This window comes from Chelmon rostratus, chromosome 10, assembly GCF_017976325.1.
Source record: "Chelmon rostratus isolate fCheRos1 chromosome 10, fCheRos1.pri, whole genome shotgun sequence".
NCBI lineage: Eukaryota > Metazoa > Chordata > Actinopteri > Chaetodontiformes > Chaetodontidae > Chelmon > Chelmon rostratus.
The window spans coordinates 25,735,387-25,758,583 of NC_055667.1; the positions used below are offsets into that span (position 1 = coordinate 25,735,387).

General features: G+C 42.8%; 1 protein-coding gene and 3 non-coding genes across 5 annotated transcripts in view; all 4 read right to left on the reverse strand.

Annotated features, from left to right (window-relative positions):
- itpr3 (inositol 1,4,5-trisphosphate receptor, type 3) overlaps window positions 1-23,197 on the reverse strand; it is a 69,780-nt gene that overhangs the window by 17,133 nt on the left and 29,450 nt on the right. The window contains exons 21-36 of one of the 2 annotated variants that reach the window (XM_041945896.1): window positions 13,737-13,881; window positions 13,487-13,631; window positions 12,823-13,037; window positions 11,138-11,258; window positions 10,456-10,510; window positions 10,197-10,362; window positions 7,907-8,074; window positions 6,095-6,169; window positions 4,982-5,101; window positions 4,030-4,152; window positions 3,371-3,571; window positions 3,162-3,277; window positions 2,647-2,782; window positions 1,825-1,950; window positions 1,612-1,737; window positions 157-277 (exon numbers count right to left, since the gene is read on the reverse strand). In XM_041945896.1, coding sequence (XP_041801830.1) covers window positions 157-277; window positions 1,612-1,737; window positions 1,825-1,950; window positions 2,647-2,782; window positions 3,162-3,277; window positions 3,371-3,571; window positions 4,030-4,152; window positions 4,982-5,101; window positions 6,095-6,169; window positions 7,907-8,074; window positions 10,197-10,362; window positions 10,456-10,510; window positions 11,138-11,258; window positions 12,823-13,037; window positions 13,487-13,631; window positions 13,737-13,881 — 2,159 coding nt within the window. The remainder of the gene's footprint in view (window positions 1-156; window positions 278-1,611; window positions 1,738-1,824; window positions 1,951-2,646; window positions 2,783-3,161; window positions 3,278-3,370; window positions 3,572-4,029; window positions 4,153-4,981; window positions 5,102-6,094; window positions 6,170-7,906; window positions 8,075-10,196; window positions 10,363-10,455; window positions 10,511-11,137; window positions 11,259-12,822; window positions 13,038-13,486; window positions 13,632-13,736; window positions 13,882-23,197) is intronic. The other variant, XM_041945897.1, reaches the window with a different exon arrangement.
- On the reverse strand, window positions 15,232-15,304 carry trnak-uuu. Its single transcript has one exon. It is a non-coding gene; the product is annotated as a tRNA-Lys (tRNA).
- On the reverse strand, window positions 15,976-16,048 carry trnak-uuu. The gene has a single exon. It is a non-coding gene; the product is annotated as a tRNA-Lys (tRNA).
- On the reverse strand, window positions 22,018-22,090 carry trnak-uuu. The gene has a single exon. It is a non-coding gene; the product is annotated as a tRNA-Lys (tRNA).

The following is a 23,197-nucleotide window of genomic DNA, read 5'->3' on the forward strand; positions in this document are numbered from 1 at the left end:
ACATTTTGTTTCATATGCTTATTATTGGTGTTTAAAACCTTCATCCACATAGTAAATACAGGAGTAGAAGAAGAAACTCAGAACTGTACAGTGCTGAAAGTACTTGAGTTTATGTACTAACATACTCTCCACCAGGACAGGGTTTGTATGTGTCACCTGTCATAGCGAGGGTCTTGATGCAGGTCTCCACCTGTCCGCGGTGCTGCTGCTGCAGCCAGGGACAGTCCAGCAGTCTGACGGAGGACTGAAGCAGATGAGTCACGATGGTGTGATGAGTCTGAGAGGAGCACAGGTGTTGACAGGTAAATGAAGGTCCAATAGGTGATCTACCTGCTGTCACTTTATTGCATTATCATCACACTGCTTTTCATGTTATTTCAGCGTCTCGAAGCAAACAGAAGGAACATTTTCCCTCAGGTTCAAACTGTAATGCAGCTCTGCGGGGAAGTGAAACCCTGCTTTGAGTCTTTCAGGTCATCTAACTTTATTGTTCCCGTTCTGTTGGTTGTTGACGGAGCGTTTCGCCAGGTGAGGCCGCTGCTGGTTTGAGAACTGGTTTGTCACTCACTCTGCTGAACAGCTCCAGCTTCATGTTCCAGGTCTGAACTTTGACAAACTGAAGTTAATTTGACTCCTGGAACAAAACACAGCTCCTCCTTAAAATCACTTCAACCTTTTGGCCGTTTTAGAAATTAGATCTTAAACGTCTCCTAGTGGTTATGTTTTTAGCCTTTTTTTTTATTTCATCTATCAAATTATCGAGAATAAATAAAGGTTGGAGCAATGAATGTCACTCAAGTGTGGAGATTCCTCGGCTTGCAGGATTAAACTCTGACCTCACTCTACCAACACTGCCCTTGTAAACTTACTTACTTTGTAAACTTTAATGCATCTTTAATGAAGTTTCTCTGTAGTGGAACATCTTCAGGGCTTGATCTCAACTGACTGCTACACATATAAAGTCTCTGTCTTATTCCCACGACTGGTGGGACTTCAATAAGTCTTAATGCAGCAGCTGCAGTTTAAAAGAGCTATAATGTGATGTGTGCCATGTTCGCCCAGGGTATCGCCTCTCAGGCTGCACATGAGCTTCTCTAACCCTCTGATTGGTGCATCCAGCCACAATGACAGCACTCAGTTAAAACAGATCCTGACCTTCTTCTGTATGTTGTCAGATAAAAGATTCTCAAACTGAACACAGCGGGCAGGAAAAGGACAGTGATTTTTCTCATGTGAAGACGTAAAGATGTTTTCTGTCCGTATTTACGAGGGTTGTTGGTACATCTTTCCCGAAAAGAGGTTAGAATTCAACATTAAATGTGAGGCAGTAAAACAGTCTGCAGTGATGTTGCAAGTACATCATTAAGTAGCATCAAAGTATCAGCAGTAGTTTACTAATATAAATGTGTTTTCTTCTTCATTCATGTAGAAGTTTAGAAATCCTGGAAATAATTTATATTTTTTGTTTGGAGAAGCTGTAACTTCATGTCTTTGTCTCCATCACAGCTTCTGACCTTCGGTGACAAGGTAAGACAGAACTTATCTGGTCTGGACAACATTTTGCAGCAGATCAACAGACACGGTGCGGCCACAGAGCATCGTGGTCCTGACCTGCAGAGAGGTGCTGTTTTCAGAGAAAGGGGAGCTGAAGAAGGCGTTGATGGTGTCAAAGACCACGTTGATGATGTATTTCTCCAAGATGGGATCAGAAAGACGCTTCTCTCGTTTATTACAAACCTGCAGAAAAAAAACAAAAAGGAGTTCCTCTGTCAGTCCTTTGTGTCTGTGCCTAGTCTAGTCTAGTAACCAGGATGGAGCTGTTACCCTCGCCATGTCCACTGTGAAGTCTTCAAACAGCTTCCAGATGTGGTTCGACGTGTAGATTTCCTTCATCTCCACCTCCGTGTCCACGTAACAGTGATTCACAAAGTTCACATAGGCCACTTTCACCTGGAGACAGACAGACAGACAGAGACAGACAGACAGACAGATAAAGGTAGACAGATACAGACAGACAGACAGACAGACAGACAGACAGAGACAGACAGAGACAGACAGGAAGATACAGACAGACAGAAAGAGACAGACAGATAAAGGTCGACAGATACAGACAGAGAGACAGAGAGACAGACAGACAGACAGACAGACAGACAGACAGAGAGACAGACAGATAAAGGTAGACAGATACAGACAGACAGACAGACAGACACAGAGATTTATTTGTCTTCATGTTTACTGTTTAAATTCATTCAGGACATTCACACAAACATAATATTTGCAGTTACATTAAGCTCTGTGAAAACAGGAACCACATCAACACTTAATGCTGGAACCATCCACCCTGAAGTTAAAGGACAGGTTGGGCTCATCAGTCCGTACTGGACCAGCTCTTTAGCCAGCGCTGTACTATCCAGTCAGACACACCTGAGAGGAACCGTGTGAACGAATAATCAAGGTGAATTAACACCAAAAACAGAGAAAAGCTAGAAAACTCGCTTCTTCCTTACAGCGTCTCAGATTCAAGGTTTAACTTTCACCTCCCAGTTCAAAAGACAACAACCAAACTGGTGAGTGTAAAAGGTTAAAAGGTTAAAAAAGCAGTTAATGTGTGGGTAAAACACACACACACACACACACACTCAGTACCTCAGTGATGCAGTCCTCGTGGGTCACCACTCGGACCACGTCCTCCAGAGGCAGCAGCGAGGTACATTTGATCTCAGTGTAAACGTTCTTGCCCTCAGCGCAGGCTGCTAACAGCTCCACCAGAGAGATGTGATACCTGCAGAGGGGACGTTTGTGATAAACTGAAGGATGAAGTTTTCCTTCATGTCTTGAGAAAATTCTCCTTCTTCAGCTAAATAAACTGTTTAAAAATGGATCAGCTGAAAATGCATCGTCACAAAGCTGACTTTCTGAGATACGAGGTTCTCACAGGACAGCCAGGCTACAAACATATGATGATCTTATAGAATATGATGCATCGCTGTAGATTAAACCAGCCAACAGTATATAAAGTAGTTCAAATGAGCTCAACATTAATGCAGCAGGAATATTAATCCACAAACATCAGATATGATGGAGAAACACTGACAGGAACATTTTACTGATACAGCAACACTTTTACTTTTCCGTTGTATGTACACAGTTGCCATGGTTACCTGAGCGGGCTGCTCTCGCCGACGCCCTCCCTGCTCTCTGCCATTAACTCCAGCATGACGTTGAAGGAGGTCTTGTCGTTGTAAAAGACGACGACGTCCTCGCCAGCGTTGGTTAACTGCAGAGAGATCAGAGGATTTCATCAACGCACAAACACACTGAAACATTGTGAAGCAAAGGGGACACGTCTCGTCCTCGTCCTCGTCCTCACCTCAGTCATGATCATGTCCTGACACTTCTTGACGTACTTGCCCTCGGCCTTGATGATGGTGTGGAGGAAGTTGAGGTACTGGACGTGGCGGCCGTGCGTGGCCAGGCAGTGGATGAAGTGCTGCAGGACGCTCTCTGAGATCTCGCTGCACAGCTGGTAGTTGTTGCTGAAGATGTGCTGCACCGTCTCGGCCTCCAGCAGCTACAGACGGAGGAGGAGAGTTCAACATGCAATGTCCAGTTTGACTAATGATCAATCACGTCTTGATTCATTCAGTGAATCAGTCTGTTGGGTGTATTCCTGATGAGATATTTAAAGAATGAGGAGTTTGAACTGGTTGGTTTGGCTGAATTGCGTCTGGTTAACTGTCGTCTTCCTTTAAAGAGCAGCACGCTGAGGGAAGCAGTGAGGCTATAACACATTCCTGCTCCTCATAGGATGAACCCTTTAGATCTTAACAGCTCCAGACTCTGAGAACAGATAAACCATCAGGATCGTGTTCTGTCTAACAGTTGTAATGAACACTGCAGCCTGTAGGGGACACTAGTGTGTGTGTTTACACTGTTGGTGCTGTTCACTTGATAACTGACTAAAATAATTCACTGTAACAAAATAATAAGTTTCTGCAAATCAGCTGATGAGTTATAGAAGCAGTGTACCCCAGGGTTGAGGAACAGATTGAGGTTCTTGTGCAGCAGAGCCTGGTTCTCCTGGTTCCCCATACAGAACTTCTGTAGGAACAGATGAGTGTACCTGATGATCTCCTGCATCTTCACGTCATTCTGCGAACAGACAGACAGACAGAGAGATGAAGGAGATGAACTGATCATTTCAAACAAAGGTCCCACAGAGTCAGAGGTCAGCGTTAAGCTCATTTGTTAACTGTATGGAGCCTCCAATCATAACCTAGGCTCATTGTCAATCAGACCAATCAATAACAATGTGGAAACTTCTCCCACATTTCCACTGGGAGAAATGTGCTGCAGCTTCCGAAACAATGCAATTCAAAAACACATGAAAATCCAAAACAAATACAACAATGAAAAACATCCTGCAAATGAAAAAACGTGGTGCAGAGAGCCAAAACAAATACATTAAAAGCAACCACACTGCAAATACAGAAACGATGCAAAGTTCAAAATACAGAAAGTCCAAAAATAAAAATGCAAGAGAGAAACCTGCATTTCCAGACAACACAATGAAAGTGCTCCAGGCCTCCAGGGGGAGTGCTCAGCGGAACAGCTTGATTTTCAACCCGGGAGTAAGCTCTCTCAGAAGACAAAGTCTCTAGTATGCTAACGCTAGCTATGTAAATCTGTTGGTTTGTTAGAAATTTGAAAAAGATTAAAGACAAATGTAAAAAAAAAAAAAGGACACATAACTTTTCATGTCTTGTCACCTCTTTAGTCCAATTTTCTTTCCACGTAATGGAAATGTTTTACACCTTTGCAGCATATTTGCTCTTATCGGCCATTTAAAAAGAAGCTTACAAAACTAAAAGCACTATCGACCTTCATCAGTTTCCAGACATACTTACAATCATTCAGCCATGGCTCAGTGAATCTGTTGAGATGCTTCTATTTTGGCGGTGAGAACCAAAGCCAGCCTTACCTGGTCGTAGGACACCTGCAGCAGGTCCAGCATGACTTTATGAGCTCCCATGTTCTTCAACAACCTCTGCTGCTTCTTCCAAACTCCACTGCTGCACATCTTATTCAACCTCTCCAGGATCTGCAGAGGAGACAGAGGTGGTGCACGATCAGAAATGATGGTGTAACGGAGAGTGAGATGAAGACAGGAAATCACTCTACTGATCGATATAAGTATATGAAACACACATTTTTACTTTCATTAAATGAAAGAATTGTTGACAGTTGTGGGGTTCTCCAAGGCTCCCTGTTGGGCCCATTACTTTTAGCTTTTTACATTCGGTAAATTATGTTTGTAATGTTTGACAAACGGAGGACTGATTTCTTTAACTTTACCAACTGCATAACAACTCAAACTAAATTTAATTAAAGCAACTATGTATGTCTGAGACTGCTGATATCAAAAATGAGGATTCCCAAATCAGGCTTCATTATACACATTTTGCTGTTTACTAATAGTCCTCTTACTGACTGTGGAAGTATTAGGAAAGTGGTAATTCAGTTTTCAAACAACAAGAGAACCATATGAACTGAGCACAAAAATACTCCTCGAGAATCACTGAACCCATAAGTGATTGTGTTGTTAGAGTTTAAAACAAGTACCCTACAAAGTCAAAAATAAAGAACGTTTCTTAAAACAACAGAAAACCAATTTGACTTCAAAGGAAGGAGCATGTTTAATAGACAAAGAGTGAGGACTAATGAACAATAAAAATCACTAGATTTCACTTAAAGGTCTGAATTCATGTGTCCTTTGTTTCTCACAGTGTAGACGTGTTTGGAAGGGATTGCTTCAGAGCCAACAGAAACAGGAGGAATAATTACGCACAACAAAAATACAACAATAAGAAATGTAATTATGCTTAGCAGTAAGAGCCAACTTTGGTGACAAGACAAAGACAAAAGCATCGCATAAAAGACCTCATCAACAAAAAAACATCGCAGCCACGCCCACACCGATTGATTGACAGGCGATTGCTGGGAAGTGCACAACAGATACACCACAACAGATGGAGACCAAAAACCTACCGGTACATTACCTCTTGAAGGAAAACTGATGGACGTCTGTTCTCACCTCTTTGACTTTCTGGTAGTTCTCGTTGCCCTTCTCCAGTTTCTCCTTCTTGGGTGTCACGTCCTCTGAAGCCCCCTGCAGGATGTAGAAGGTAAGACAGCAGATGCAGTTCTATCTGGGTATGCTATTGCATTATACACACTTCAATCACAAATCAAACTATTAAATTATACAGTATGTGCGTTATGATCATAAACACATACACATGATCATACATTTTGGGTCATGCCAGGGACCCTCGTAGCTTTGGCATTGCAGAAAGTCATTTGACCTTCATTTTAACTAAGCACATTTGAGGCTGCAAATAAACTCTGCAGTTGGGGAAGCCACCTTTCTTTTATATATGTTTAATGCAAAGTTTTGCTCTGACAAAACACACCAAAACTACTTCTTCTTGATATTTATTCTAGTTTTTAGTTAGGAACTTCACTGCACACGCTGTGAAAACTGGCCTTGGGTTTCTCAGCACTACAAATCTGTGGTGTGCTACATGCATTGGATTCATTAGGAGAATTTTTCATTTTCTGGATTTGACAGGATCTCTGAATCACTGACCACATTTGCAGTATGTTCACTGATTCAAAAAGGTGTTGAAAAACAATCAACCTTTGAGGACTTTGTAGGCACAATTAAGACTGGGGACGCATAGCTAGCTGCCTAGCGATGTCTATGAAACATAGCAACAGAAAAATTAAAGTGTCAATTTGCAACTGCACAGGTGGTCATAAGCCAACCTACAGACATACAGTCTGCCTACAGTCTGCAAACTCTGAAGCTGTCTGCTTTGATTTGATTACTGACCAGTCAGAGCAAAACAGAGCAAAATCAACCCCCCTCCCAAACAGAAATCCAATGTGGTAACATGAAAGGGGAATTCAGACTGATGATCGGGCCAGAACCCAACTGGCTTGTTGTTGAATAGTTTGATATGCAGTATGTAAGTGTGTACAAGATATATAACAATGGTAAAATTGTGCAACAAAGACATTTTTGCGGCATTGTGTTTCTATTTTACTGTACAAAGAAACACTACACAGAGACGTGGCATCCAACAAAAATCCCAAATTTGAGCCCCGGACCATGAAGGTGCACCTGAGACACCGGCAAGCCCCACACCAACATTAAGTACAGTGAGTTCACACACCAGGAAGCAAACAAAGGTTAAAAATATATTTTTCAGTTTCTGGTTAGTACAACCTCAATTCCAAAAAACTTGGGACGATGTGTAAATGTATGTAAATAATGTAAATGTAAATAAAAACAGAATTTGATCATTTGCAAATGAACTGTAACAGTTTTCTGAAGTGTTCCTGAGCCCATGTATTAATCTCCTTTATCCAATCATGTGTTCATTAAGTGTTGAACTTCGCTCCATCCTCGCTGTGACTGAGCCTTTCCAGGACGCTCCTTTCATACCCAATTCACGATGTTTTTGTTGACTTTGTGTTAGTTTGTTAGTGGTTATACCGTTAGTTCTTTACAGTAGCTCGGAACGTCACTCAGCGATCTTAACATGAAGACACACACCTATTAGTTCTGAAAAAGAATGGTCTTTAGGAGTTAGGACAGAAAGTAGCATTGACCTCATCTCCCTGTTTGAACTCTCTCTTAATCTAAAGCTGTATGCTGATGATTCTGCACTTTTTACCAGTTTTTACTCGTTAAAATATGACCCAGGTGCATCACTTGTGGAAGAAATTGTGGAATTTTACATCTCTGTATGTGATCCTCAAACTCCACCTACTTTTACCTTTTCAATATTAATGCATGTAATGAATTAAAGGTGAAAATAATCATGCTTTTCCTCCTTACCTCTAATTTGTCCTTCTTGTCTTTCTTGTCTTTCTTCCCGTCCCCTCCACCTGAGCTCTTCTTCTCCACCCACAGTTCAGATTTCTCCACCAATGTTCGGAGGCGATCCAGATCTGCCTTGATCAGCTTGTAGTTCTCCACATCCTGAGCCGAGATCAGCAACTGGACCTGCACATGCACAGATAAAAATTTGGAGGATTAGCATGTCTGTCTTACAAGCAGTGGTGTTGGAGCCATTCATTGTTTGGTTATTTTTATTGATTAAATATCTTTTATTTATTTTGTTGCTGTTTTGTTTGAAGAATATAGTTTAATTAGTTTGAATACAACATTAGTATCAGTATTTTAGTTAATTTGTGTACTTGTTAATGCTTTTGTTTTGAAGATACTGGGCAACTTCGGCAGGTCAGGTGAATTTACTTATATGGGTGGGCAGGCATAGGATCAGTGGGCACCAGGAAGGGTTTATTACCAGGGCAAGAGAGGCTATATTGTTCCTTGTTTGCTTGTTGAACGGTAAAATAAACTGAACTGTCAGAGCTCTTCAATATCAATGACACCCCTTTGCATAAAAACCACCACAACTCCCACCAACAAATGCAAATTCAATTCATCTGGAAGAGCACTGTAAGAGGTAATTAGATTTATCTAATCTGGAGGAGGGCCAACCCTGAATTGAAGATCGCCTGGGAAAACTAAGACAACGGCAATCAGATCTGTGATCTGGTCAACAGACACAAAAAAATAGGGCTAAATGTCCTTACAACATCTTTAAGTGTTGTGGACATAACATGACTGTTCTCAGGAAACCTGTCCAACATTTCTGCCTAAGGCCACAAGATGTAGTCCTCTAAGAAGACTGACAACTGAAGGAACTACACACATATCACATCCACTATAAACCAACCACCTGAAGAGACACTTGAACCCTGGACTCTCCTTTTAAAAGTCCGATGCGCTACCACCTGAGCTACCCAGGCTTCAAACGGAGAACTTTCTGGGAAAAAAATTGCCACCCTAAGTCAAAACACTGGTACACCGGGAACTACGTGAATAGTGCAGTTTGACACAAAGACCAAGATCCTTTTGGTCAGTCTTAAAAGGTGTGGACACAGTCAATGAATCTGAAAAGGCGCTGTTGCCACCCAGTATGAATAGGTATGATTCTGTTCATCCAGCAAACTTCTGCAGACTTTGGTTTGTGGTGAAACAACACCTCACTGAAAGACTGCTGTCTGGAACAAATGGTCACCCTAAGTCAAACTCCCAATTGGTAAACTAGTATGCCATGAATTAGGTGGATAGTGCAGTAACCCCTAACCTCCTTATGCCTACAGACTTGTGAACGTCACACATGTTCTCAGGATGTCTGCAAGCACACCAGCCTGAAAAACTTAACAATTGTACCAGTGGCCATAGGCAGATTTCCTGGCGACCTCCATGAATGAGGACAAAAGCAAGGACTTCAGACACCTCATGGTAGGTACGATCGTAGTGAAGGACTCAAGACACCGGCCATTTGATTCAGACTAAGACACTTCATGCTTTCGGAAGATGTGTATATTATCTGTTTCTACAGATAATTCTTGTTTAAAGGCAACTCTAGGATTTAGAATGTGAACACCTGAATAGGTGAGAGTTGTGCAGCAACAGGGAACTTGAACCCTAGACCCTCAGATTAAAAGTCTGATGCTCAGCCATCTGAGCTACCCAGCCTTGATAACTTACCTTCCGGCTCAGACAAGGAACAAGCAGAGTCAGACAATACTAACTTTCCATAATGACCACAATCAGGGTGTGTTATGAATTACTTCCTCCATAAACAGGTAGTGAATTATTATAAAGTGAATTGATTCTGATTAGGTTATTTATTCAGTGAACACTGGGACGCTGATGAGTCAGCGACCTGAGACACAAATCCCAGGCAGTGACTCTCACCAAAAGCATTGCATTTGTTCGCGAAATTTGACCCGTTTTCTGCCAATCTGCTCTACTCTGCCATTCAAGGAAGCCTCTTGACTGTCACAGCACAGGAAATACAGGAGCCAACAGTCCATATTACAGTCACACCTTCTTGACTGGCAGACACAATATTAACTTTATTATATAACATATCTGTGAAATGGTTCTGGGAAAGTATCGTGATACTTTCATCTAGTTCTGTGGATAAATCCTTAATAACACCTAACAGTTAGGAGAACACGCTGGATACTGACTTTCAGCTGATGGTCATTTCCTAGCCCTAACACTGTGTACGCTATTAATTCTGTGTATGTATGTGTGTGTGTACCTGTTTGAAGGTGTGCAGCACTTCCTGTCTCTGGCTGAAGTGTCTGAAGAGCAGCTGCAGGGCTCCAGAAACCAGAGGAGGGTAGTCATGCATGGTGAGGTGGGTCAGCACCCGTAGGAACATACGACCGCCTTCATCATCCACCTCTAGGATACTGTTCCCCTTACTGTATATGTGTTCATGAATAAAGCCGTATGAATAAATATGTACATTTAGATGTATCTACATATGCACCATGTACATGTACAAAATTACATACCCGACTCCAAACATAGCCTCTGCCTGCTCGCCAATGTGCTGCAGGTTGATGGTGGCTGAGGAGGGACAAACACAAAGAGGCTAATAAACAACAGGACTGAATCTGCAAAGGTAATTTGGTTGGAGATTATTCACATGCACTCACAGGTTAAACAGGAAGTACATCTACATCACTTTAAAAGGTGTATGTTAACAAACGTTGAATGGAAACTGGGAAAAATGTGGTGTGAACGCTGCCTCTAAATTTACAACCATAAAATGAAAGATTTGACAGTTTTCCAGGTTCTACCTGTTGATTCCAGGTTGACTGGGACGTCTGGAAGCATCAAGAGAAGTAACAACAAACCTTTACCAAATTCTGCGTTATGTGTTGACTCATACCATGCACATAGACATTTCAAAAACAGCAGACAGTAATCATATTCTGGAAAAAGGTGAGAAAAAATTCCTTTATCTAGTCAGATAAAAGTCTCCTTGAGATTAAAATCTCTTTTTCAACTGAGAGCTGGGTAAGAGGGCAGCAACTGCCAACTGTCACACATTACAGAAGTACACACTATATATATATGTGTGTGTGCGTGTGTGTACGAAAGGACAATAAATGCATAGAAAATGCTGTGTTTTAAAAAATACAAGAGCACCAGGCTTGAAAAAGTGTGTTTCCATTGGCTCTGTGTGAGTACCTGCATGCTCCAAATTAGTGGTGGCGTCGGCGTCAGCCATGGGATAAACATCCACAAACTCCTTCTTAAACACAGAGAGCAGGAAGGAGAGGCGGTAGTCGAGACGAACGTTCAGGATGAACTGAAGAAGAGCAGAGTTAGGCTGAGTTAGAAACCTTTTCACGTTCAACAGAGGAGCCATTTTCAGTGTCAGTCTGAGTTTGTCAGGTCAGAGATGACGAATCGTTTCTCACTTCACTTATACAACCCTGTTCAACATTTGATATGTTGTCTTTGTGCCATTTTCAATTAAATATGGGGTTTCAGTGTTTTGTAAATCATCACATTCTGTTGGATCTATCTATGCATGTATTAAAAAAACGGGGTTGTACCACAGAAAGTATCAAAAATATATTACTGCTTGCCTCAATCAAGTAGTGAGCAGGATAACAATGTGAATAGTCTTCACCATACGCTGTATCATAAACAATGAATGGAGCCACCACAACGTCACCCATTGGTTTGTGGATGTTTTGAAGTTCTGAAGCCTCCAGTTCGTCGACATCTCAGTGTTTTGGAGACAGAAGTGACCATATGCCTCTATTCTGATTGGCTCCAACTAATGAGGATGCACTGTGGTACTTGCCCAGCTAGTAAAATTTGTTTTTTTCTAGCAGTGTTATCTCTGTCTTAAGCTCCACCCTCTTAACATTAAAGTGCAGCATCTAAATCCCCCAAAGTTCTGTAGCTGCAGAAACATTTTGTGGATGTGGAATTAAAATTTGTGCAGGACTATTTTGAACTGTGACAGGCAGACACACAAATGTGAGATAGTTTCCATTGTTCACTCCAGCATACTCCAGAAGGAAAACATAACTAGAATGTACCCGCTAGAAACTTCTGCCCCGTCCACGTGTATTTTCCACATAGTTCAGGGCTGGATTAGAGTTAACTTTTGAGTGATGTTATGCTGGAATGGCAGAGGTCTTTCAAAGTATTTCAGTGTCTTTGTTTTAGGTATATTGAAGTTTTCACAGTATCAAATTATGCAGGTTGTCTGTATTATTGTCGCTATCATTAGCAGTCCAAATTGATGTAGTTTGGATATTGAAAAATGCAATTTGTTAAAATAATTCTAAATTTCCTGTTGTCAGTAGTGTAGTTTAATTTAGTTAAGTTGATTGGTTCATCACTATTTGCAGCATTTTAGTCATTAGTTTGGTTTCATATGATTAATATACACTTAGTGGCCACTTTATTAGCTACACCTGTACAATCTAGCCTGATCAACCATAAATTTCCTTTAGCTAAATATAATATTTTTTTCCTGAATTGATGGAAATGTACAAATTACGACATGTTTATTATTGTGGTTATCGTTAAAGGTGGTGCTGCACTGGACAAGATTGAGATGTTTCTAATTTTTGGTCCTTCCTATTTAAATACATGAGAGGGGCAGAAGAAACACCCCTTAATATAATACAGTTCAGTAAAACACCAGCACTATGGCCTCAACGCTAAAGCAAACATAAAGACTGAATTAACGCTCTGTGACAATGTGGAAAAAAACCTGGACATTATAGGCATCATAAAGGTAGACTTTATGGCTGGGCAATTGCAGTGAATTGTATTAGACTGAACAGGTGTCATTAATTAAGTGACCACGAGGTGTTTATTTCAAATAATTTATTTGTGATATTAGTTACCTGTAATATCTCCAGTATCTTCAGCTTGGTGTCCATCACTGTTAGGTCCATCTTGTCGATACTATCTTTACTACCCCTCTGTCCGTCAAGCACAAGCCCCGCACCCAGCCCTGCCCCTCTGGCTCCTGGACCTCCAAATATGGACTGCTTCCTATTAAGGACCATGGTGGACATCATCTGACCCATTCCATGTATGGAGCGTTTCACATTCTTCCCTGTAGACAGTGAAGGAAAACAGGTAATAAAACAAACCATACAACATTACACTTGAAAAAAAAACAAAAGAATCACACACAGAGTTCATCACTTCAATTTACTTTATGAATACAACATTTCAGTCCTAAAAACAAGATATTCCGGGTTAGGTATGCAGCAACAACAGCAATAAACAGCCTTAACAAGAGCGCTGTGTGAGCAATTTTGATTTAACACTAGCAGAAGCTGTGTGGGGAAGCCAGTGGTGACTGCATTGAAGTGCATGAAGAAAACCCTTGAGTTGTCTAAAATGAACACATTTGTTCAATAAAATGTTCAGCTTTAATAAGTAATGTAATATTTTCTAATAGGGGCCTGTCTGGGAATCTTCACTGACACTGAGTAAACACAACAGAAAAAGAAGACTGTATTTGTTAGCTTATGTAACAGTAACCAGAATAGAGAGTACCTGATCCATCATCATGGAATAAGAGCCCAGTGTATCCAGGATTGGGTCGACAGTCAATGATGCCTAACAGGGTTCTGGTGAGTCTGAGCAGCTCAAAGAAACTGTAGAAACCAAAGTAAATCAAATGCCTGGCCAAACTCACCACCTGGAGAAAGAACACAAAAAAGGAAGTGATCACTGGAGAAGAATGGACACTGAAGGATGGAGAAAGTAGGAAAATCAGAGAGGAAGAAGAATAGTAGGGACACACCTCATACGTGAGTTTGTTTTTCTCTTCATTGTGGAACGGCAGTTCATCGTTCAGGACATTGTTGAGATACTCCTCCATAAACACCATTGTGTTGGAGAAACGGTTCTTTTTGTTGTCTCTGCTGTCATCCATGTTGGAATCATAACTGCGGATGACACACAAGACCAACTATATTTTGGATCCAATCACATCCATAGTCCATCTGCTACAAACAACAGGAAATAGAATAACTTGAACTTGACCTCGAAAAAAAAACTGGACCTTTCTATTTAGCACTTTGCGCAAGTTTGCTTTTGGACAGTTGTTGGTCCACTGGATAAGAACAATTTATAGCTATATAACAATAAAAAAATAACAGGGTCAGCTCACACACAAGGATGTCCACTCTCATAATCTCGATTAGCAATTTTTATTGAACCACTCTCAGCAGCAATATGACACAACAATAAAACTGAAGGAATTCACGCTGCCACTTCAGAACATAACGTCAGTCTTTAGGCAGATGATTCATTTTTATACTTACAGAATGCTCATGTGACACTATGGGAACTTTTATTATCTCACACGATACAATAAACTGGAACAAATCAAGCACATTGCAATTTTCTGAAGATGCTTGTGATCTGGCTGGTTTTACATTGGCAATCAAAAATATCGAGGAATTAAAATCTCTCCTGAACTGTCACACCACTCACTCTTATTCGGCAAAGTGCTGCAAGTGAAATGAAAACCTGACCTTTCATGAATTATAGTTTGAAATACATCCAACCACCCTCACTAACAAAAGGTTAATTAATTAATTTGGAATAAAGATGGGATTTATGGCTCTTTGAGGGGAGCCGGATCTTGGTGAGCCATTCCTTTCAAAGAGCCGTTCAAAAAACTGTCTCAGCTGGGCAGCGCTTCTCCCCATGTAACTTGGAAAAAAAAGAACGGTACCCAGCTGCGACTCGGTTCCCATCGTTCATGTTAATGAGCCGTTCAAAAGAACCAGTTCGTTCGTGAACGTCACAACACTAAGTTGGAACAGTGCAGTGACCACACAGGACGAGGAGTAGTAGATGATTAGGAGAGCCAAGCCTAATTTGAAAGTTTTCCAGCATCACATGTCGACCCAAGTAGGCCTCCATGAAAACTGACGAGTGAAGAAACTACACACACACAAAGTAAAAGAACAGGGACATTAACCCTGGAGATTGAAGGGAATCCATGCGAATGGCACAAGGGAAAATGAAGACCCATTGCAGTCAGTTGTGATCTGGTCAACAGAGACACAAAAACATGGCTATGTTTAAATCAAAGTGTTCGAATAGCAAGTGCAAATGGGGCCCTACAGACTTGTGGACATCACACACGTGTGTTGTGAGGAAGTCTGCAAGTCCTTCAGATTGTCTAGATTCACATTCGTGCCCAGTGCCACAAGCAGGCTTCCTGTAGACCTCCATGAATACTGACAAGTGAAGGAACCACACACGGACACACATAATAAACCAATCGCCTGAACAGGGACTTGAACCCTGGACCCTCAGATTAAAAGTCTGATGCTCTACCGTCTGAGCTACCCAGGCTTCAAAAAACAGGAATTTTCCGGAAAAAAAAATGGCCGCCCCGAGTCAAAATACTGGTACACCAGGAACTTCGTGGATAGTGCAGTGTGACACACGGACCAAGATCCTTTAAGTCAATCTTAAAGGGTGTGGACACAGTCAATGAATCTGCAACAGCGCTGTTGCCACACAGTATGAAGAGGCCATTAAACAGTGCTTTCAATCCCACCGTCAAGACATCAAGTGAGCAAATATCTTTTGGAAGAATTCTGTCCATCCAGCACACTTCTGCAGACTTAAGGGAATCTATGCCAAACAAAATGTCAGCTAAGTAACTGCTACAACATGAAAGCAGAAGTTTAGATGCTATTTCTCATCTATCATTGGACTGAAGGGGGTCAACCCAGTTTGAATGGCACAAGGGAAAATGAAGACCCATTGCAGTCAGTTGTGATCTGGTCAACAGAGACACAAAAACATGGCTATGTTTAAATCAAAGTTCTCGGATAGCAAGTGCAAATGGGGCCCTACAGACTTGTGGACGTCACACACGTGTGTTGTGAGGAAGTCTGCAAGTCCTTCAGACTGTCCAGATTCACATTCGTGCCCAGTGCCACAAGCAGGCTTCCTGTAGACCTCCATGAATACTGACAAGTGAAGGAACCACACACGGACACACATAACAAACCAATCGCCTGAACAGGGACTTGAACCCTGGACCCTCAGATTAAAAGTCTGATGCTCTACCGTCTGAGCTACCCAGGCTTCAAAAACAGGAATTTTCCGGAAAAAAAAATGGCCGCCCCAAGTCAAAATACTGGTACACCAGGAACTTCGTGGATAGTGCAGTGTGACACATGGACCAAGATCCTTTAAGTCAATCTTAAAGGGTGTGGACACAGTCAATGAATCTGCAACAGCGCGGCTTCCTGACTTGTGGACATCACACACGTGTGTTGTGAGGAAGTCTGCAAGTCCTTCAGATTGTCCAGATTCACATTCGTGCCCAGTGCCACAAGCAGGCTTCATGTAGACCTCCATGAATACTGACAAGTGAAGGAACCACAGACCCATTGCAGTCAGTTGTGATCGGGTCAACAGAGACACAAAAACATGGCTATGTTTAAATCAAAGTTCTCGGATAGCAAGTGCAAATGGGGCCCTACAGACTTGTGGACATCACACACGTGTGTTGTGAGGAAGTCTGCAAGTCCTTCAGATTGTCTAGATTCACATTCGTGCCCAGTGCCACAAGCAGGCTTCCTGTAGACCTCCATGAATACTGACAAGTGAAGGAACCACACACGGACACACATAATAAACCATTCGCCTGAACTAAGTTCTGCTAAGTAACTGCTACAACATTAACGCAGAAGTTTAGATGCTATTTCTCATCTATCATTGGACTGAAGGGGGTCAACCTGGTTAGAATGGCACAAGGGAAAATGAAGACCCATTGCAGTCAGTTGTGATCTGGTCAACAGAGACACAAAAACATGGCTATGTTTAAATCAAAGTGTTCGAATAGCAAGTGCAAATGGGGCCCTACAGACTTGTGGACATCACACACGTGTGTTGTGAGGAAGTCTGCAAGTCCTTCAGATTGTCTAGATTCACATTCGTGCCCAGTGCCACAAGCAGGCTTCCTGTAGACCTCCATGAATACTGACAAGTGAAGGAACCACACACGGACACACATAATAAACCAATCGCCTGAACAGGGACTTGAACCCTGGACCCTCAGATTAAAAGTCTGATGCTCTACCGTCTGCGCCAAAGCTGGGGAACAATAGTCTGTATGGCCGGGGGAAGAAGCGGAAAGAAGGGGAAGAAGGGGGAAGGAGGGGGGAAGAAGGGGGAAGGAGGAAAAGGAAGAAAAAGAGAGAAAAAAGGAGGAAATGAAGTGAAATGACAGTGATTATCGACTCTGTTGCCCGCCGGAAGTTATAGGAGTGAGTTTTTATGGTGATAGTTTGAGAAATACGTCCAAACGTGAATTTTTGCTGGCGTACAGTAGGGGGACTCTGGTTCCAAAGGTCGCCGGTTCAATCCCAACATGGACCATATCTCCACAAACCCAAACTCTTACAAAGTGTTATGAATCGTTCAAAAATCACTTAAAAATGAAACGCAAATAGGAACATGGGTTATTTTGAATAGCAACATTTGAGAACCACACATACACACATGTAACTTTGTGCGTTTTCTTTAGAAATAGATGCAATTTAAGGATACAATCTAATTAACAACTAATGGAATAAAGCACTGCAACAATGCAGCTGCCTTGTCTAGCTGACTGTACAATGTGGAACTACTTTTTGGTTCCTTTCTTGTTATTTCATTGTCTGCTTGAGTTTGCAAAAAGCTAAACTTTACCTGACTCCTGTTTTTACAGATATGTTTAGTAGAAATGATTTATTAGTCCTGCTGTAGAAATATACATTTTATTAGAAAATATACACCTTAATTCTCTCTCATGCACACAATTGTAACCATAACACACACACACACACACAAAGAAATTAATGAAAGAAAATGTATAAATAAACTGAATACAAAGTATAATAATTAAAGCTAGAAAACACTGCTCTACAATATATATACTGCATATACTAAAACACAATATCGACAGACTTTGCCAGGAACACACAATATTTGTCAGTATATACAGTATGTTATTTCTGTAATGCTGACTTTCCTGAAATACCAGACCTGTTACATGGGATGATAATTAAATTATTACAGCAATGGGCTGATAGAAGAAGCAGGCTATGGGGCATGGCTGTACAGGTGGGAGAGGGACAGGAGCAGCAGGAATAGAGGCAGCAGGCAGGTTGACTCCTCAGTCGCTTGTTGTGCCACCGTCTGATTCACATCAAACAACTGCAGAGTAGTGTTGTGCATGACCGTACCATTACCCAGGACCAGCTGCCTGATCTTGCTGTAGTCTCTGAGAATCTGAGTCCATCTTGTCAGAGGTTAACTGCCTGTTTTCTAGGGCTCTTAATGTTACAGAGTCTGACAAAGTTGGACTCTACGAGACGACAACAGTCTGGCCACTTGGCAGGGGATCCTGTTGATGCTCAGACACAACATGTCATGCTCTCCACACCTGGTTTAAATTCAGGTTTCTTTTTTACAACACCTGAAGTGTCCTGTTGTCAGACACACGCAGTGCCATGCAGTGTATGCCACTCGCTGCTGGTGGCATACGCAGAAGGTTCTGCCACAGGGCTTTGATGGTGGTGGCCTGCTGGTTGCTCAGTGTTTGTCCAGTTTGAGTCCTCAGCCCCAGCAAATACTCTGCCAGGCTGTCCACTCGGTCCATCCCTGGGACACTGCGCTCATCTACACCCTGATAAATATAAGAGTACAGCAAAATCAAAAACACACAATATCACAGACAGACAAATAACACATCTGTCAGAGTGTAACTTCTCACAGCATCAGATTATTGTATTTCTGGATAAGAAAAATAACCTCATCATGATAACTGACCAGAGTAAACAGCAGGCGGCTGAAAAGAGGCCCCGCTTCCTCCCGAGCACCCTGACGCTGTAGATGTTGACACAGTGAAAAGGGTCCCCTGAGTGGCTGAAAGCAGTGAGGGGGGCTTCACTACCAGGGATGCAGCCTAACAGTCCTGGTTCATCTATGGAGGCCCTCCGGAGCCACAGCTGGAGATTCAGGCTGTTGCCTTCAGATGGTAACCATGTGATCAATAACTGTAGGTTAATTTGTTGTGTTTGGTCATTTAAAAGACATTCATTGTGTCACTATTTCCAGGATGATAATAATAATCATCATCATCATCATAAGCACAATAATGATATTAAGAAGAACTGCAAGAGAACATGCTCTGACATTATAACGTTACTGTAAGAACATTGAGGCTAATAAAACGTTAAGTTTATGTATTGTTCTTTGAGGAAAACCAGCATAAAGTCTAAATTTAACTTGACTGAAATCGCATATATATATCATTATAATTATGCGTCGCTCTATGTGATTTTATCTGAATCTACACAGACAGGGACAGTAATTAACAGCGACTCTCTCTGCACCGACGTGCACCAAGACAGTAACGTTATGCAACGGCATTAATGCCGATATAGCGCTCGTCATATAGCGTAACAGCGTAAAGAAGCTAGCTAGCTCGTCGTCAAAACCAAATAAGCGTAAAATAAGTTCGCCAGCAGCAGCAGCTCACCTCATTATGTCGGCGGATGAAACCTGAGAGCGGCAGAAGCGGACCGGGACACTTGAAGCGGCTTCAGCCGTAAACACCGCGGCCGGCTCCCGTTCCCGGGTTTATTTTCGTACTGGCCGGAAGCCGGCAGGGATTGGCCTCGGGGAAAGATGGAAATGGCGAGCCGCGATTGGCCGGGGGAAAAGATGGAAATGAGGCGCCGCGATTGGCCGTCGGCCGAAAGATGGAAATGGCGAGCCGCGATTGGCCGGGGGAAAAGATGGAAATGAGGCGCCGCGATTGGCCGCCGGCCGAAAGATGGAAATGAGGGCCCGCGATTGGCCGGGGGAAAAGATGGAAATGGCGAGCCGCGATTGGCCGTCCGGCGAAAGATGGAAATGGCGAGGCGCGATTGGCCCGCGAAAGATGGAAACGGGGAGAGGCGATTGGAGGAGGGGAGCCAGTCTGTCGGTCCCCGGGTAGCGCCACCCAGGCTTCAAAAAACAGGAATTTTCCGGAAAAAAAAATGGCCGCCCCAAGTCAAAATACTGGTACACCAGGAACTTCGTGGATAGTGCAGTGTGACACACGGACCAAGATCCTTTAAGTCAATCTTAAAGGGTGTGGACACAGTCAATGAATCTGCAACAGCGCTGTTGCCACACAGTATGAAGAGGCCATTAAACAGTGCTTTCAATCCCACCGTCAAGACATCAAGTGAGCAAATATCTTTTGGAAGAATTCTGTGCATCCAGCACACTTCTGCAGACTTAAGGGAATCTATGCCAAGCAAAATGTCAGCTAAGTAACTGCTACAACATTAAAGCAGAAGTTTAGATGCTATTTCTCATCTATCATTGGACTGAAGGGGGTCAACCCGGTTTGAATGGCACAAGGGAAAATGAAGACCCATTGCAGTCAGTTGTGATCTGGTCAACAGAGACACAAAAACGTGGCTATGTTTAAATCAAAGTTCTCGGATAGCAAGTGCAAATGGGGCCCTACAGACTTGTGGACATCACACACGTGTGTTGTGAGGAAGTCTGCAAGTCCTTCAGATTGTCTAGATTCACAAGTGCCACAAGCAGGCTTCCTGTAGACCTCCATGAATACTGACAAGTGAAGGAACCACACACGGACACACATAATAAACCATTCGCCTGAACTAAGTTCTGCTAAGTAACTGCTACAACATTAACGCAGAAGTTTAGATGCTATTTCTCATCTATCATTGGACTGAAGGGGGTCAACCCGGTTTGAATGGCACAAGGGAAAATGAAGACCCATTGCAGTCAGTTGTGATCTGGTCAACAGAGACACAAAAACGTGGCTATGTTTAAATCAAAGTTCTCGGATAGCAAGTGCAAATGGGGCCCTACAGACTTGTGGACATCACACACGTGTGTTGTGAGGAAGTCTGCAAGTCCTTCAGATTGTCTAGATTCACAAGTGCCACAAGCAGGCTTCCTGTAGACCTCCATGAATACTGACAAGTGAAGGAACCACACACGGACACACGGACACACGGACCAAGATCCTTTAAGTCAATCTTAAAGGGTGTGGACACAGTCAATGAATCTGCAACAGCGCGGCTTCCTGACTTGTGGACATCACACACGTGTGTTGTGAGGAAGTCTGCAAGTCCTTCAGATTGTCTAGATCAGGCATGTCCAAACTATTCCATAAAGGGCCGTGTGGCTGCAGGTTTTCGTTCCAACCAAGGAGGAGCACACCAGCTTAATTAGCTGAGCTCAGTCTTCAGCTGGCTTCCTGTAGACCTCCATGAATACTGACAAGTGAAGGAACCACACACAGAGTTGCAGTCAGTTGTGATCGGGTCAACAGAGACACAAAAACATGGCTATGTTTAAATCAAAGTGTTCGAATAGCAAGTGCAAATGGGGCCCTACAGACTTGTGGACATCACACACGTGTGTTGTGAGGAAGTCTGCAAGTCCTTCAGATTGTCTAGATTCACATTCGTGCCCAGTGCCACAAGCAGGCTTCCTGTAGACCTCCATAAATACTGACAAGTGAAGGAACCACACACATAGTTGCAGTCAGTTGTGATCGTGTCAACAGAGACACAAAAACATGGCTATGTTTAAATCAAAGTTCTCGGATAGCAAGTGCAAATGGGGCCCTACAGACTTGTGGACATCACACACGTGTGTTGTGAGGAAGTCTGCAAGTCCTTCAGATTGTCTAGATTCACATTCGTGCCCAGTGCCACAAGCAGGCTTCCTGCAGACCTCCATGAATACTGACAAGTGAAGGAACCACACACAGAGTTGCAGTCAGTTGTGATCGGGTCAACAGAGACACAAAAACATGGCTATGTTTAAATCAAAGTTCTCGAATAGCAAGTGCAAATGGGGCCCTACAGACTTGTGGACGTCACACACGTGTGTTGTGAGGAAGTCTGCAAGTCCTTCAGACTGTCCAGATTCACATTCGTGCCCAGTGCCACAAGCAGGCTTCCTGTAGACCTCCATGAATACTGACAAGTGAAGGAACCACACACGGACACACATAACAAACCAATCGCCTGAACAGGGACTTGAACCCTGGACCCTCAGATTAAAAGTCTGATGCTCTACCGTCTGAGCTACCCAGGCTTCAAAAACAGGAATTTTCCGGAAAAAAAAATGGCCGCCCCAAGTCAAAATACTGGTACACCAGGAACTTCGTGGATAGTGCAGTGTGACACATGGACCAAGATCCTTTAAGTCAATCTTAAAGGGTGTGGACACAGTCAATGAATCTGCAACAGCGCGGCTTCCTGACTTGTGGACATCACACACGTGTGTTGTGAGGAAGTCTGCAAGTCCTTCAGATTGTCCAGATTCACATTCGTGCCCAGTGCCACAAGCAGGCTTCATGTAGACCTCCATGAATACTGACAAGTGAAGGAACCACAGACCCATTGCAGTCAGTTGTGATCGGGTCAACAGAGACACAAAAACATGGCTATGTTTAAATCAAAGTTCTCGGATAGCAAGTGCAAATGGGGCCCTACAGACTTGTGGACATCACACACGTGTGTTGTGAGGAAGTCTGCAAGTCCTTCAGATTGTCTAGATTCACATTCGTGCCCAGTGCCACAAGCAGGCTTCCTGTAGACCTCCATGAATACTGACAAGTGAAGGAACCACACACGGACACACATAATAAACCATTCGCCTGAACTAAGTTCTGCTAAGTAACTGCTACAACATTAACGCAGAAGTTTAGATGCTATTTCTCATCTATCATTGGACTGAAGGGGGTCAACCTGGTTAGAATGGCACAAGGGAAAATGAAGACCCATTGCAGTCAGTTGTGATCGTGTCAACAGAGACACAAAAACATGGCTATGTTTAAATCAAAGTTCTCGGATAGCAAGTGCAAATGGGGCCCTACAGACTTGTGGACATCACACACGTGTGTTGTGAGGAAGTCTGCAAGTCCTTCAGATTGTCTAGATTCACATTCGTGCCCAGTGCCACAAGCAGGCTTCCTGCAGACCTCCATGAATACTGACAAGTGAAGGAACCACACACAGAGTTGCAGTCAGTTGTGATCGGGTCAACAGAGACACAAAAACATGGCTATGTTTAAATCAAAGTTCTCGGATAGCAAGTGCAAATGGGGCCCTACAGACTTGTGGACGTCACACACGTGTGTTGTGAGGAAGTCTGCAAGTCCTTCAGACTGTCCAGATTCACATTCATGCCCAGTGCCAC